This window comes from Lingula anatina, chromosome 9 (genome assembly GCF_051362555.1).
Source record: "Lingula anatina isolate TDL-2025a chromosome 9, LinAna3.0, whole genome shotgun sequence".
Taxonomy (NCBI): Eukaryota; Metazoa; Brachiopoda; class Lingulata; order Lingulida; family Lingulidae; genus Lingula; species Lingula anatina.
The window spans coordinates 4,780,332-4,798,525 of NC_141775.1; the positions used below are offsets into that span (position 1 = coordinate 4,780,332).

Sequence of the window (18,194 nt, forward strand, 5' to 3'; positions counted from 1 at the left end):
GGTACCGCATGAGTTCATCGTATTACCTTGTGCGGATATTCAAGGTTATATATATTCGTCATACAGTGAAATATTGTGAAGCTGGTCATACTGTCGTCTTTCCAGATGATACACAAACGCGCGCACACACACACACACACACGCACACGCACACACACACACACACACAGAGAGAGAGAGAGAGAGAGAGAGAGAGAGAGAGCGAGAGAGTGTGAGAGAGAGAGGTTTATTTTAATCTGGTTTATTTTAATGTGGTTCTGACCCGAGAATGTTTGCACGCCGCGTTGTCCTGTTCGACATCTGTCGTTAAAAACATCTACTCATTAAAAATAGTGGTGCGTCGTCACACCGAATAAATTAACAGATATGAAGGTGATATCAGTGATTAACATGTAGAAACATATTCCTTCAGGATAGGTGGCATTCCCTCTAGCATGCTTCTACAATAAATGCATGGGTTGCTGCTGCGTGTATGTGGTTTCCATGTTGACTACTACTAGTAGACTTTGACTTAAAACAATGTAAGCTTTACAAATACATTGTATTTCAGCGTGTGCAAAGAAAAAAAAATAATTTGATATGCATTGTTCACTTTTGCGATATTCTAATGTACTATCGGTCACAATAATTTCCGTTTTTGCGTGATTAACTGCAGGGTTTTGAATTCTCTTCAATTCCATTATCATTGGATGTATTTATCAAAATAAATCAAAATACTACCAAAATGATGTAAACCACAAATAAAGCCTATACTACATTAGCCAATTAATTCTTTTACGCTCTACAGAAACTAAAACGGATAAATTGTTAAATTGATTAATCAGATAGAAAGCAACAAAGTATGTTGTCACGTTAGTTAAGGCCACACTTTTTTATTTTTATGGATGACATCCTCTGGGGACCCCAAAGTCGGTGCGAGCGGGCGAAAAAAAAAAAAACAGTCCAAAAAAAAAAAAAAAAACTGCTTAAGAAAAGTTATGTTTTCAGTACACAGCTGGAAACACTAATTTACCACAGAAACACGTATCAAACTAACAACATGTCTTTATCCATGCTCTCAAAATATTAAAGCATTGTGAATAGGGCCTACTTCGTAGAAAGGTAAAAAGTCATGAATATATATGCTGCATATTACCAAATCTATTTAAGGTTATTTCATGCATTCTGTTGGTATAGAAACCAATAAAACAAATATCAAATAAATAGCGTGTCTTTATTTGTACTCTCAGAAAATTAAAGCATTGTAAACACTTCACAGAATTGTTAAAAAAATTAAGCAAAGATAGGCCTATGCTCCCTACTACTAAGGTAATTTCGGTCGATGCCATTTTGTCTACTTCGACTCACACGCTAGCAGCCAACTATCGGGTGGCCTGTCCGACCTTCAGTCCACCAAATACCGCGACGCTCTTGTCGACCCTTTTTTCGCTCCAAAAAGAAACTGGTATGTGCTGCTTTGGACAGAATGTCACTGAAATTTTCCGGGCGATGATTGCTGGCCGCGGCCAGCCTTTCGTAAAATTGTAAAAGGGTGATATCTCCATGTCCAATATCAATGGCAAACCAATCCAAAACGACGGCCCCCGTTCTCTTTATGACTTTAATTGTCGTGTATTTAGAAATTAATGCTAGAGATGAAGTTGACGGCAAAACGGCCATATTTCCATGTGGTGATAATACGCATGCGCAGAAAGCTCATTTTCCACACTCGGAACTACTCGGATGTCTCCGCAGTCGACAATGACAGTATGGAGCTTGCGGAATTAGCAGAGAATTGCCGATTGCATTTTCCGGCAAATTCAATAACGATGTTTGCGACAACCGACTTCCTTTGGGGGGGGGGGGGGGGGGGGGGGGGGCGGTTTGGGGGGGGGGGGGGATTTTTTTTTTTTTTTTTTTGGAGAACGGACGAAAATCGGTGCTCGCGCAGGATGTCATCCATAAAATTAAGAAAGTGTGGCCTAATAATAAATAAGGGCAAAAACTAATACATAATTACAAAGAACACTCGTTTTAGACACTTGAATCTAATCAATCTTTTCAATAGTCACACTATCGGTTCATACACTACCATATAGAGTACTTTCTATGGCAGTTTTTATTTGCCTATTTCATTTTTCCATTTGACATACTGTATATTGAATTAATTTCGAAAACAGAACAATAGTGTGATTAAAAAATGAAAACCCCGAGACAGCCAAGGACGCTGCGTAACGTCATACATGTAGATGTGCGAGAATTCGCGTTGGATAAAGTCTATGCGCAGGTGGTCTTTCTGTGGTCTTAGAAAGAAATGTCTTCTTAGAAAGAAATATGGAAAATTCGTACGTGAGACCTTGGGCTATCTCGGATTATTTCCATTAGATGTGGTGTGATCGCAATTGTGCTAGATGTGATCACCAGAAACAACTACAGCAATGGACAGTGGGTAAGCAGTTCCATAAAAGCATCGCAAACCGACCATTTGACGTTACGTACGATGTCTTTGTAACAGAAATGGCAGTCTTCTAGGGACCGTAGTCCATTTTCCATTATTTTGTATAAGTGCAGGTGGCATTCGTAGCATGTTCTGACCCTGATACCACCTGTACCAGCTTACCCCAACCTGACAGTGTGTTAACCATAAAGCATTTCCATTCCTTGGATCACCATCTCAATCACACCGTTCTCTACGTCAACTTTCGTTAGAAATGTGTCCTTAGAGCAAATAAACAGTGTATAGGTTTTCTTTTTGTGTGTGTGTGTGTGTGTGTGTGTGTGTGTGTGTGTGAATATTTTCTATTTTGCTGCACGGGATTGCTTTCCCACTTAGAAGTGGTCTAAATCTGTGGCCTTCAAAAATGTGCACTTAAACATGTAAACATGTGTCTGTTAGCTCTTTTAAATCAAATCCTCCACATACTTACCACCAGTAGTGTTCAACGTAATACTAGTAAAGCACTGGTCTACGACGGTTGAAAAATATTCCTTAAGCGGATAATTCAGTACATGAACACTTATACACCATTATAATGAGTTAGATTCAGATTAAAAATATACTTTAGATTCAATAATATACTTCAGATCTAATATTCAGTTTTTGTGTTTTTCGTGGATACACATTGATATTAAGTGTGTCGAGAAAAATATGTAAATCAAAAAAAATAAGCGACCCGCTGTATTGCTGTCATAGCGACATCAAGGTTGCCTCGAGTTCAATATGGTAGCCTCGAGTACAGTGTGATGGCCTCGAGTTCAGTGTGTTGAATCCGAGTTCAGTAGTGAACTGATGCACAGAAATCCCCATTAAAATGTTTGTTCATGTTTCTCCGTCGCAGTAGTTAATGTAGAGTTATGTGTTTCGAGTAGGTTTTATAAAATACAAAGTTACCGATATCATTTCACTTCCAGCGTGATTTTCTACGGGTGAAAAAAAATGAACTGTTTGCACACTGCCTTGTGGAAGTCACAGCGTTGAACCACACTTTAGTATTTGTAGGTCTTATACGGGTGATATGTATAATAACCTGTCGTATAGTACCGGTAATATGGTCTTCGCCACAGTTGCCATTTGTTAATCAAATAACCTATGTTTCTTCGCCGATGATCGAGAGTCTCACCATCGCTCAAATCTGGCTCTTCGTCTGGGATGTCATCTTCGTCGATTCGGTCGTCTTCAAATGTATTCGACTCTGCTCGCGTTAGACGGTTGAAGTACCTCGGATGTTGGTGAAGTTGGTTTAGTAGCGAGCCAATACCTCGTTTCTGAGCAGGGAATCCATCATAATATGGCACAATAACTCTTGAGGGAAAATAAAAATCTTGGTACTGGTAGTAGTCCTCCAAGTCGCGTTTCCGTCTCGTTTTCGCAGCTTTCATTTGCTGGGCTTTATCGCTTGTTTCATTTTGATCGTCTATTGTTCTCTTGCCAGAGCTGTACCCTTTCCACCTGTTTATAAGCCGACCGATGTTCTTTTTATCAACGCCCGCCGTGTTCTGGTAGGCAACTGCAGGTACATATTCTGGGTATCCTCGCCAGTGGTTAATCACATGGCCGATGCTTTTCTTGTCTCCGTAAACGTCATCCTCACGTTTGTGACCGCCTCTCCACCGGTTGATTAACCTGCCGATGTTCTTCTTTTCTACAGACCCGTCAACCGCGTCGGTGTAGACTGCGTCATTTTCGTCGCGCTTGCCCCCTCCCCTCCACCTGTTAATCAGGCGACCTATATTTTTCTTATCTACTGACGCGCCAATGACATCAGCGTCGTCTGCTTCATCTTCGTCGCGTTTTCCGCTTCCCCTCCATCGATTTATCAACCGGCCAATATTCTTCTTTTCCACATCATCGCCATTTTCATGCGCACTGTCAGCTTCATCCTCGCGCTTGTGACCACGCCATCTATTGATAAGTCTACCGATGTTTTTCTTGTTCATGGAATCAGCCAGTTCTCCAGCATCGTCATAGTCGCGTTTACCTCCGCCCCTCCATCTGTTTATCAGCCTTCCTATGTTCTTCTTGTCCATTTCTTCGTACAGGGACTGGTCGTTTTCCCCATCAAGTGAAATAGGAACGTTCGCATCAGCATAGTCTTCCTTTTTGGAGTTTGTTCCGCGCCATTTTTGTAGAAGCGCTCCAATATGGCGCTTGTCGTCCACGAGATCGTCTGCATGGTCGCTTTTCTTTCCTCTCCACTTGTTAAGAAGGGCGCCTATTGCGTGCTTTTTATGTGCCGGTGGTAGTTCGTGGTGCGTCTGATACCATCTGATATACATGTAAAAGAAGAGATAATATTTTAATCAAAGTAGTATTTGAGAAAGTTATAAACTATAAGGAAAATCCACATTATAGAGAGAACAAAAAATAAATGATATTCAGTTTCTCTTTACTGCCATGTATCAGCCTTCTGGGAACGCTAGTGACAGAAAAATCAGCTTCTAATGCTATACCGACAATTTTTTTATATTGCTAATGAGCACAAATGAGATGATAACGTGATCATTTACATGTAATTGTAGTCTTAGTGGCTTCTCACAAATATTGTAACACATTTAAATAATCTAGATATTTTCATGAATGGACGTTGGCCATTACAATTACCTGTTGATCAGAGCTCCAATATTTCTTTTTTGTTCGATAGCGTCTTCTCCGCTATCGTGGGCGTGTTCGCTTCTCTTTCCACCCCCTCTCCATTTATTCATCAGTGCTCCTATTCCGCGTTTTTCACCAACCTCCTCCTCTTCCGTGTTTCTGTCAGCGTCATCTCTTTTGTACCCCTTCCACCTGTTCAACAATCTACCAACGTTTCGTTTGTCGTCTTCTTGTTCGGATTCCCTGTGATCCTCTCTATGGAGTTCCATATCCCTGTGATCATTGCCTTCATCTTCTCGTTTCTTCCCGCGCCATTTGTTCAATAAGCGCCCAATGTTGCGTTTTTCTACGTCAGCTTTATTGATTTCGGTTGCGTCCTTTTCGTCAGGTGCTTGGACATTTTCTTCTTTGCTTGGTTCAGATATCTGTAAAGATATGAATGACTGTTTTGAATACATGTTAATATGTTTCTTGGGAATGTAGTAAAATATAAATTTATGTTGTATTTGGATGTTAGAGACGTTGGTATCGTGTAACAGGGTCGTAGTCCGAGAAATATGCTTGGGGTATATAGCAGGACTTTATAAAGTTGAAAAGAAAAAAACTTAACCAACTCCACCCTTCCCCGGCCGCAGCCTACGGGCTTAGGATGTGAGGGATAATCGATGTTTAAGGGAATAGCATAAAAAGTCTTATATGATTAATATGAATTTTGGTATTGCAGCTTTAATATGGAATGCTCTCCAGATTCACACAACACAAGTGGTGATAAATCGGAAGCTTCATTATTTCCCATTCTGTTTGGCAGTGAAGCGCCAACCAAAGAGTCAAATGATCAAAAGCTGAAAACGCAAACTCGTACATGAAACAGAGAGAACGGAATATAAACGAACTTGCCTCACTTGCCGTCGCGTTCAGAAAAGATTTAAGACAACATCTTAATACGCATCTCTTCAAAATCATTTTCTTAGCCCTTTTTGCCAGCTTCACCATTATGAGCCTTCTTGATCTAGTTTTCCAAATCTTACACCTAATTTACGTCAAGTGTTTTTGACATCAATTTGGCGCTCTGCTAAGGGGCATTGTTTTGACTTATCAAAGTCACTCATTTTACTTTAATTTAAACTTCTTAGAGATGTTGTCTCGATATATACGTGACCTGATAAGGATTTGGATTATTCCCCCTCGTCACGTCGTTACTTAGTCGATTATTCTCTCCCATAACAGAAAGCAATTACCCCCTCCATGACAGTGACAGACTGGCAGCCATGTCCCTCAGTCGTTTTCAGTTAATTTAACGAAACTGAGAGTCTTTGTTAATGTAAAACGCCAATCAATTTTGAACGATTGATCTATTAACTATGACAAAGTTAGACGTCTGATGTACCTATGTCACAGTAAGACGTCTGATATTTCAGTAGGAATGGCCTCTTTATGTTCAGATTATCCATGGGAAACCAGAGCTAAAGGGTAAACAATGAATTGGTTAAAATTGATCAAAAATATTAGGCGCGACGAAAAATCTTTTATTCGTTTATTCATTTGCATTCCATTCCTTTTCAAAGTACTTACTCTCTTGAAAACATTTTAATCTGACATTGCCTTTTTGGCTTTCAGGTGAGATTAACCTTATTTGTACAGAAAGAAATGACGCTTCGCCTTATTTGTCCTCATCTGACCATGGTAATTAGCCACTTAATGGTTTCTAGATAATCTACTGGTACAAAATATCTTCAGGTTGCACAGTATTTTTCCTGTCGCGGCGCTTAAAATGCTGTGTTTCAGCCAGTGGTGATTGATAACGCCTAGTAGTAAGCTTAAGCGCTTTTATATTTAATTTCCCTGAAATGAATCGGTTATTAGGCCTATTTCTATCAGAAATCGCATTAGGTGCAGCTGACCATCAATAAATGTCGATGAAAGGTAATCAATTTTATACACTAGGTGGCACTACCGGATGGCTATAAGGGCAGTTACCGTTCAAGAGGAGACCAAACATAATGTTAACAGTATCTATTAACAGCCAAGTGGTTACGAAAAAACAAAAGGAATTATCAAATACAGATAGTTGAAATAAAGCAAATTGGGTAGTGCATTGTAGTGACACTTTCCAACAGTAATGTATAACCGATACTACCCAAATACGAGTTTTATATTTCATTACGCTCATGTAAAGTTATAGCACAGTGCTAAAAACTAAGCGGTGTTGAACAATATCAGAAGCAAAATTTCTTCAATCAAAATACCAAACAACTTCCATATTAGACCTAGCAAACAGAAAATCGTTCGATTGCTACATACTTATATTTTTTTTTTTGTTTCTATGGCATTTCTAAATTTTTGGACGTTAATCCCTTTTTTCTCAAAGTAACCTTCCATAATAAACGATGATACTAGACGGTTTTAATTTCTGTTGAAGCCCACAGAATATCTAAATAACGGAGAGTATATCCGTAATTTATTGTTAAAAGGCGTCACTACTTGTCACCAAGACAATACCCGATGTATACACTTGCTATTCATGTTACCCGAATATTTAAACACTGGGAACAATACACGTCTTTTATTGTTACATGGAGTATCAATTACCCGGAGATTTGTATCGTTGAAATAATACCAAGAATAATGCTTCCGCCACGGGAAAGCAATTTGTTGGCCGTGATATAAAATACAGATCTGGGCCCGTTCACATTTGGCGTGTTAAGATCGGTTCTGCGGCGCAGAGTTTCTTTTTGCCTTGACAAAATGCTATACGTTAATGGCGTTGAAAGTTTGTTTTTTCGACAGCATGATTGCAATAAGCACTTCACCCAAAACGTATTTTTCACCTTAGATTGATTTCCAGTGGAACTGCTTTGCCATAAAGTGAATTCGACCCTAAAGTGCACAATGGCACAAGATCGATCTACGAAAACAGAGAAGCGCTTTCACGTCCACTTCACAGAAAACAGCAGAACTGAATGCGAAAACGATCGAAATACAATAGCCTTGATTTCTATTATTAAGGCACACTACAGGTGTAATGTTTTCACCCGTGTCGCCTATCTTTTCTGATTACGCGGAAATTATGCAGCAATTTCTGAGTTACTTTGATGTCAAATTATTTGATGCTGCGTGGTCTATTCATACTTGCATGGATTTCCAATTTTGTTTCACAATATCTAGCCTGTGCGGCAATATCGTTTCTGCAAAAAAAAGTTTTATTTGATCGAATATGTTGTAGTTCCATTAATCTACACAAAAAAACTTCAGGACTTGCATATACATATATATATAGACGTAATGGCTCTAATTCGTGCTGCCCCCCTCCCCTTGCATCAAGCCACATAAACATGGGGTGAGATTGACAGCATATCAGTGGTTACAGTGGTTTTATGAGATACTAGTGCCCAAGCAGCATTCTATTGTGTTTTTAAGGTTGTCAATATAGAAAAGGGTGGAAATACAGAAATAAGTTATTGATCCGTGTAAACGATGCTTGTAGTGTTGTACATAAAGTAGTAAGAAAAATGAGAAAAATCATTTCGACAGGAATAAAAGTTTTTCATGGGCACTGCAATAAAAGTAGCAAAAACGAGTAAAATGATTGACACGTTGTAAGGAATAAACACCAGCGCAAAGCGGAAACAATATACCATTGGGGTTATGACTTTGGAAGATAATTAAACTATTGACATTCTCAAACCACGCTGCGCTTGGTGCTAATTAGATAATACCCATTATATCTCTCTGTTGGATAGTACTTTCCTAGTACTGCCATGAAGGAACGTTTTCAAATCACTCTGAGCTTTAAAATGATAAAGTATGTTGACTCAAATACTGTGCGTCCGCCAATCTACTAGTATGTAAGACCTATAGGTTTTATAATATGATCAGTGTAATCATTTATTTCTCAAACCACGCTGGATTTAAAACTAATTAGCTAATAATAGAGTTGTCGAAGGTTGGTAAGACGAAAGGCATGTAGTGTTAGCGATTGACTCTACATGGAAATGGACAAAGCCCAAGAGATAATCGTTTCACGTTTAGTTCTAGTAGTTTCTTAATATAGTTTTACGGGGTCGGATATGATTGAACACGAGATAAGAACGGGGCCAAATGTAAGACATGAAATGTAAAAGTTCGATGGAAGGTCCTGCCAGAATGCTGCCAAGGTTTGCAGAGCTGAGCGTCTAACAAGGGAATCGATCTTTGTAAAAGACGAAATTTGCACGGGGCGATGGGTTTCACGAGAACGTAATTCAAGAGGTGAATATCGAACATCGTTTATGTTTGAGCTTCCAGGAAATGATCACTTTAGGATTGACTAAATATTATTTGTTTTCTCATTCTATACGCTGTACCCCGAGTTCCGTTCCAACTGAAAGTATTCTAATCTTGTTTCTCTACGGTGGATGGTGGGGCACGAAACGAAGAGTACTAGTAGGCCTAGCTGTACCCAGTAGTTGGTTTTAAAGTTTAGGACAACTGGAACCCAGCGCAATGTTTATCTGGCATCTACAGTGCAGTGTCTGGAGAAGGCTTATTAAACTACTTACGCGAAATGAAAATAAGAACCGTGTCTGGTTTTTGTCAACTAATGTTTTCATACCTTATTACATTACTGGAATGGGCTTAAAGTACTTACACGAAATGAAAATAAGAACCATGTCTAGTTTTTGTCAACTTATGTTGTCACACCTTATTACTGTCGGGGAGTGGATCAAGCGTCTAGTATATTTGACTTGATTTATATTTGAGCATAATTATCCATCAGCAAATGTACAATGTATGTTTAAGTGTGCTGCAAGAACTGCTGCCAGAGCTGCTTTTGCTCTCAATTGCTGTGTCAATTTTATTCTTTGAGCAGTGATGGCCTCAAAATGATTACATGTGCATGTATAACGATGTTAACATATATATCCACATGCCTAGTATAGTAAATTCTATACTCCTTCCACATTATTTTTGCATACAATATGCCCTGTAAACGTAAAAGGAACTCAGTATGGCCTAGACAATCAGCCGTACACATGTACATCCTGATTATGCTGTGCCCTTCGTGAATTCACCATCACGCTCTCTTGACAATCTAGGCTTGTCTCTTTCTCGGATTGTAATTTTCCAGGATGAAATGCCAAAAAGGCACCTAACTCGATCGTCTGGATGAGAAAACGTCGCCCTACATGTTGAACCTATTCAAATGAGGAAGGAATTACATGTAACATAGACGTATTTATCGTGTTATATTTTGATGACGGGTATACATCATGATGTACCTGTAATAAAAGCTGTTACTAGTGTTAGGGTGCTTAATTGAAAATAAAGAGGAGCTGTTCTCAGAAGGTTACATGAACTTCAGTTGCTTCCACTGGCATTTATGTAGATATTGTTGTATCTTAATTCTTTATATACGCCAGTAAATTGTATATACATTGTAACTGCGAAATCCCGGGTTACATTATAACATATTACATGCAATTTACTTACATTGCGTTTAGAGTTATTTGACAGAGCAACCTGAATGGAAAATGTGTTTACTTTGAGGAGTTTAATGACCTACATACATGTGTTTCTGTGCTTTACTGTGACAGCTGAGAATCACTGTGTTTCTATCTTTTATGAATGTTGTATACAATTGGCCGTGTCACCATGAAAATGGCCGCAACCCAAGATGTTCGGTGATTGGTCTTGTATCTATATCTGCAGGACTAAATCACAATTTCATTTCTGGGATATTTATCTTGATCAATTACTGTTTTAAACGGACAATGAATTGAAAGAGTTGAATTGCACAACGCTTGTCCACCTTGCGGCTTAAAGTGATTCTCGCGCTGTTCCGCTACATTGATCGTTTATCCAATTAAACAATATGAGAATGTGCGTACTTTTAGCAGTTTCTGGTAAAGATGAATATCAAATTCTAAAATGCCATTTTCAGAACTATTACTCGTAAATGTCAAACCTAAATGCAACCCTTACCCTCATGAAAGGCAGCATTGGGTATGTCAAAATGCTAACCGTCAAAGACTAAAGACCTCTTTTGAATTTTATACTTGTATGACAATTAACCTACGTTCACCGCGTAAAATTGAACTCCATTTTTATTTTTTAGAATTCTTATTTACTTCCTGAATGTCAGGTTTTTCCTAGAATTGTCATTAACTTTTTTTTGAATAATTGATGTGTACACCCTTTTTCATCATACATGAACTTAAAGAGTATTTGATATTAGATATTGCAACAACAATGCCTTCTCCGATCTTTGAAACTGTTGTAAAACACGGAAAAGAACTAACTATAAATACAGTTTCCTTTAGACAAATTTTAAATAAAATATTTCCGATTAAGAAACAAGTTATTTGGCGATTAAAGACATACATTAGTGACTGAAACATCTGAAGACTTATTTAGTATTTCAGGCATGTTCATGTAGCATGCAAAGGAGTTGGTCCTGTATTAATTGAAGGATAAATTTATTCTCTTACTTAACCCAACTTGCGAAATGGCATAGAACCTTGGTTAAAGAAACAAAAGAGACAGAAAAAAACTATTTCACCGTTTTTTCCTTATTATATGTTTAATAATTGTGGATTCCTGTTTTCACTGATGCTATTCTGCAGATTTGCAAGTTACATCGAACGTTTTTCGCCTATCGAAAGTTCGTAACTACCCCATGGTTGGAACCAAATGTATGTTTAATAGATCAAAACGATGTCACTCGCAGCGTTATTTGTTCGTAGGAGTAGTTAATCACAGCGGTTTCATTTCTTTGAACTTAATCAGCAAAGTAAATTCTACCGTGCAACATGCTCTTTAGTCATGTTTCCGCGAAAATCATTACGCTTTCTAAAAGAGAACAATAACTGCAGTCCAGATTAAATACTTTTATCTCGACCTCTGGTCATATGGCCCGCAGAGAACATTTTAATAAAAAGCGAATCATCTGTTGCCAGGAAAACAGCAATTGGTTTCATCACGATTTATCAGTGATTTTTGAGAACTGAGTCAGGTTAGTTTTTATCACGAGGAGTGTCCGTGTTTGAAAACAGCAAGTAGAGTTAGAGTTGCTTGCTTTCTCCACATGAGAAACTAAAATACGCCGCGGATGAATGTTATCGCAAAATATGGCCATCGAGTTTTGCCCCTCTATTCATTTTTTGCACTTGTGGATGTACGTGCTATATATGCTATGGCATAAAATACGAGACCACATGCTATCTCTTTATATACAATCGAGCAAATGATTTAAAAAGGTAGCCATCTGCTCCCATTGGTGAAGTAATCGTTATCAAAGATTCAAACGGCCTAGTGAGATGTGCTAGCGCAGCCATACTTCACTGAAAACGCCCTGTGCGTGACAGATGTTTATAAGTAGAACCTGTTACTTAATCCGTTCGTCTTTTTTCCGTGCTCTCAGACGTTGCGTCTTATTACTTCAAGATAAATAAGGAAATAGCAACGGCACGCTGATTGGTTTTGGGTGACATTTTAAAAGTTGATTAAGCTTTGATTACACGAAAACAGTGTTTGCCAAACACAATTTATCTGCTTCGTTCGTGATTCACATAAGGAAATACACAGGTGCACACGCTGATTGGATTCATTTGAATGGCAGGAATCAGTAGTGGTACGAATTACTGATCTTTATTCACGTAATGAAAGCATTGTCTAGACGCAAAATCGTAGTCGGTCGCTTTTGATCAGTTTGGCTTGCGTGGTTGCGTGAGAAGCAATAAGAAACACTAGAGCGTGGAATTACTGGTAATTCTGCACAACAACTTGTCCAATAATGACACGTTTTTTCAAATGTCAGCTTATTCAATACCTTGGATATCAACAGGAGACGTAGTTCTTATTGACTGTAAATCCACTTAACATTAGTCTGGGCGTCGTATGTGCCTAAGAACTTTTTTCTCCTCATTATTTGTATAGAAATGACGCAGAATGCTGGCCCCCAAACCGGAGGTGGTCTTGTGATTATAAAGAGAACCACTGGCGTCATCTTCTTTAGTTTTTCTTATGCAATTAAAAGAATTTATTTAAAAATATCTCCATTCCATTTTCCATTAAAACAGAATATACTTTTTGACATTTTCTAAAATATACCGTGTTGTTGAATATGTTGGGATGTGTGTTAATCCATAGCCATAGTTCGGTTGAGGCTGACGAGATATTTGCTTCAAATGAAATTTCGGCCAGCAATGTTTATTTCAGATATAATAAATTAAGAAATAAGATGGGTTCATGTCTCATTTCCTTCTCACTAAGATACTTTGATTTTAATTCTGCTCAATTTTTTGCCATTTTGACGTTTTTAATATGACCTTCCAGTGAAACAATGAATCTACCATGTATGCGCTGTTACTGCATGCATATACCAGTTGCAAATGCCACGAACCACTCACCAAAGTTCATGGCATTTTATTACTATTACTACGAAATGAGATATGTGAAAAAGCAGACTAAGTGTCACTAATATCAAAATTGTCCACATTTTGCAAATCGATTGTTACTAAAAACTCAAGATTGATGCTGTTTATTGCTTAAAACGATGAATAATCGATACAATAGGGGCATTTTTCTACCAGTTTTGACGGGTAAAATCAGAGTTCACGAGAGGTCGTTTTGGCTATAAATTCCGTATAAAATAGTCGGTTTTGAAGTGTATGTAGAAACACTGAGTGCGCCTTAATCTCGTCCAGAATGGAAAATTAATTGCATTCATTTTATTTGTATATATAGTAAAATATAAGAACGCAAATAATGATATTTTGGTAAATGATCCTTTAGCCGCCATCTTTGGGAATCACCTTTTGCGTTTCATCAAAATATCCACTTATGTAGGCATGGGATTTCGTGTAAGTTAACTACAAGTTTATGGATAAAGGGGTAGAATGCCATAAGATACGTACTATCTTGGTACATTTGCACAATAAACGAAGTGTTGTCGCACCTTTCGGTAAAACCCGGTTTGGGCGAAGTACATGTACGATTCAAAATAAATTGGGGTTGTCTGTGTATCAATATAGATTAAAAACTTAAACAAAACTAACTCGACAGTCCCACTTTGTCAAATTTAAATTTAATTAAATTGTCAAAACTGTTAATAATAAGGTTTTTATTTTCACGAACACTAAATGTTCTTAAAAGCGGCATACATGTACATGTACAACAGGGTTGAAGAAAATAGTTTGTTCCCAACTGATATGGTTGTATTGAGGAATTCATTTAACGTGTGACTGGCCTTCACTCACACATGCACGGTCTTCACAGGTTAACACGAATCAATGCTGCTGTCAGTTTTCATCAGGTTTGAAATATTACAAAGGAGAGCATAACATTGTTATGATCGACAATAAGTTCTAGTGTCTCTAATTTGTACGGAACCATAGTCGTTTTCGACAATGTTGAATGGCCAATCGTTTTCTTTTTGACAGATAGGCAAACCTTGGGCAATAAATGATGTTGACGCACTTTGCGCTAACAATTACGCTCCCGTGCCATTAACCTCGCCTGAACTTGTCTTCGTCGCGAATCATGGTGAATAAATTATATTTCTGATTTGACAATGATTAATTAAAATGAATAGCTCGAACACGTCCCACACCGCACCTTGCTTACTTGATTTATCTAGACTGCTGTGTTTTATGCTAGTATGAGGTAGAACACACATTTTGGTATCAGAGTCACGCTCAAGGTAAACTGTTTTGTGAACCAGACAGCGTTGTGAGTTCTGCAAAGTGTTAATCATTGTTGTTCGTTGGACGAGGTAATCATACGTGAATATTTCACTTGATAGAGTGAGAGCACTCAGATTACATCTCTTGTAAAGGTCATCTTCCTCATGAGAATGACCAGTAAACCAAATTGTGCGTGTGCAGGGTTTTTTTTACGCTCGCGGTTTTTATTTTGATAACCTATTGATCTGTCTCATATAGCCTTGTCTCTCTCTCTCTCTCTCTCTCTCTCTCTCTCTCTCTCTCTCTCTCAGTTTAAAACCACTGTAGTGAAACATATGAAGGGTTCAATCCCTGTCCTTAGCTTAGTTCAAACCAAGTGAAATTTTAATATCATTTGGAAAGAAAGCAATTTAGTTATAATTCTGAAAAGTTAAGTCTAAGATGCATGCTGTTACTTTACAAACTTTTGAAACTTCAGTCGAGCTAGGTTATGTGCAATGAAAATGATGCCAAAATGAAATCAAGGTGCTTAATCGTGCAAACTGGTCTTTGAATGCTGAATTTGTAATAATGCATCACACAATGGCTAAACGGTACCCCAAGGATGGACCAGAAGTGTGTGCTTTTCTCAGAAAATGGCAACTTTTAGATGGCGTGCAGGGAGAGAGAGGCGCATTAATTCTCAATAAAGGAAACAATTGACACTGACTTCTTTAATTGCCGTCTGGAGATTGCAGTTATGCATGATATCATCTGTTTGCGTGGCATCCTACAGACAAATCAAGAAACCTTACAGATTGTAGACAGTCAAAAGCAAATTGAAAAATTCCCTGAGACGTCGCTAATTGAAATCCGCACTTCCTGTAACGCGCGACTTAATAACTCCATCGCACGCAAACATCGAGTTTGCGCGCGCGTTTTAATTACCGCCTTTTCTCCGTATCCGTTGTGTGGGCATCCGCGTTGTTCGGCAACCACTGCAGGAGATATTCTTCTGCGAGGTTTAAGACACATTGCAAGATTGCTTTGGGGAAGACAGTGCCATAAAACACGTTTATTTGAAATATTTCTATATCCCTGCAGAGGAAACAAAATTATTAAATGAAAACAGGATATTCAAGTGTATACTATAACGTACGTTTGTTGCCTCCAAACCATTTTCTCAGTCACTGGGGATATTATAAAGACAATTAACTGACACTTGTGATTTCCTGAACTTACGGGTTTTGCTGCAGACGAGGCAAAATGACGGTTTAGCAATAGAAACTCATTTGTGACCAATCTTTTAATCATGGCTATTTCCCTTTGTAATTACCTGTTCCAGGTCATTGTCTATCTCTCACTCTTCCAAACACCTGTTATATTTGGTCCAATAAACTGACAACGTCGCCCCCACAGCCACCCACTAAAACTAAAACACTACAACTAAAAGTTAGATATCCATTTGGACAAACATCCCAAAGCAGGTCAATTGACATACTGGTACCTCGGGGTCCTTTTGTCTGAGGATCTTTTGTAATAGAGCTAAGACGTTCCTAATCTTGATTTCTGATGATGTATCTTTTCCATGGTACGAATGTTATTAAAAAAACTAAACCAGAATAGGTGGAACGGCCCACCATAAAGAAAATTTGGATTGACTTTATCACACAAGTTAAAATATATATATATATATATATATATATATATATATATATATATATATATATATATATATATTCCTTTAGTACTTAGCGCTTTACATGATGTAATGCAGACCCGCAGCCTTTTTGGCTGGGAAAAGGTCGGCTCTGGGTTATCTTTGATCTAGTTTCATGGTAGAAGATCCACTTTTTCAGAAAAAGATCACCCCCTGTGAAATTGCTGGCTACGGGCCATACCGTACTATGTGACACTGAATGCAGGGGGGGGGGTACGTGTTCTGATACTAACCTACCGATTGGGTCGGAACTAATCACGCAGTTTGCACTCCCAAGGGGCTATGGAACCTTTTTATGGAAACTTTTTAGGTCAAACTATCCTCCGTTTAATTAACAAAGCTTCGATTAACTTTGTCGCACAAATTTAAAAATAATGCACTTAGGCTTCGTTCACATGCAATGTCTATTTTCTAAATTCTATTTTCTATTCGCGCTATCTTATGATCACGGTCTGTGCACTGAATGTCCCGCCGCGTAATTACTGGCAGCGCGAGCCAGTTACTTATAGTAACTTATAGTAACTGGCTCGCGCTGCCAGTAATTACGCCGCGGGATATTCAGTGCACAGACCGTGATCATAAGACATGCCGCAAATAGAAAATAGAATTTAGAAAATAGACATTGCATGTGAACGAAGCCTTAGTAATTGCCCTTTACCAGGGTTGGGAAAGGTTAGTTTTCACTAGATATTCACATCTTTTACTTTGTAAATTGCCCATCAAGATTATTTTCCAAAAAAAGAAAAATAAAATAAGGGTAAAATTCCTGTCACCCAGCTGGCTTTTGGTAGAGAGAACTCGGTGATTGGCGCCTTTCAACCCGTAACAAGTTATTTGTGGCACGTGCTGCATGTGAGCGAACTGATATTGAACGTCTCCGATCAGCTTCAAACCGTTGACGCACGCCCAAACAACAATGGACCTTCATCTCTGTTTTATTGTGTGCGTTTTTGACTATGACGCGGCTTATCTGATAATCAGTTCAACTAATTCCTTAGCGCTCTGTGGGAAATCTCACATCAATCGTTTTCTTGTATCAGATAAAGCGTGAGAGACACTGTTACTTGGTGTTTCTTTCATTTAATTGCCAGGAAAAAAGCAACCTATACGTATAATTTCCTCTGTGGTTTGGACCAAATGTTATCTAATAAATGACTTGGTATTTCCTTGTGTCTGGTTTGTGCCTACAAGACGTGCAGAGCTATCTCACCACGCAGGACTCTTTGAATTACTACGACAAACGAATTGTCTTTTCCAGTTAAGATAAAAGGCACAAGACTCCTACCCTCTACCAAGACCACGCTGCATGTGTACAGATATATTTATCATTCCATGAGCCTATCACTTGCTGTGCACATATCTTTTCTGTCCGGCTGGGGCTTTAGAGCAATGACTATATGTACATGTATAGCATCGCTGAACAGAATTCTGGAAGAAAGTTCAAATGTCCATGCCTGTGACCCTTTTGCTTGATTTTTTACATGGATCATGTTTATTGAAATATATGGAATGCAACTGCCTGTATCCCGTTAGCTTTGTAACTATTTGGGAACTGGTTCTTGTAGCTTCTTTTCAATGCAATTTCAGTCATATACCTATATGACCTGGGGACATTATGCCTTTGTGGCCCTTCTGGCCCATTTTGGCGCACTAGTTTTCTTGTCGCACTGTCGTGTAAGTACTATTTGATATCTTGAGCAGCCCCGAGAAGAACTACCAATGGTAGCTAATGCAATTTTTAACAAATGAGATCGAATATGTT

At 38.4% G+C, this 18,194-nt stretch overlaps 1 protein-coding gene across 1 annotated transcript in view; it reads right to left on the reverse strand.

Annotated features, from left to right (window-relative positions):
• Positions 1-2,053: 2,053 nt before the first annotated feature.
• Positions 2,054-18,194, reverse strand: part of LOC106162808 (uncharacterized) — a 28,309-nt gene continuing 12,168 nt past the window's right edge. Inside the window, exons 2-3 of the mRNA XM_013540233.2 lie at positions 5,081-5,496; positions 2,054-4,744 (exon numbers count right to left, since the gene is read on the reverse strand). Of these exons, the coding sequence (XP_013395687.2) occupies positions 3,466-4,744; positions 5,081-5,496 (1,695 nt within the window). The 3' untranslated portion in view covers positions 2,054-3,465. The remainder of the gene's footprint in view (positions 4,745-5,080; positions 5,497-18,194) is intronic.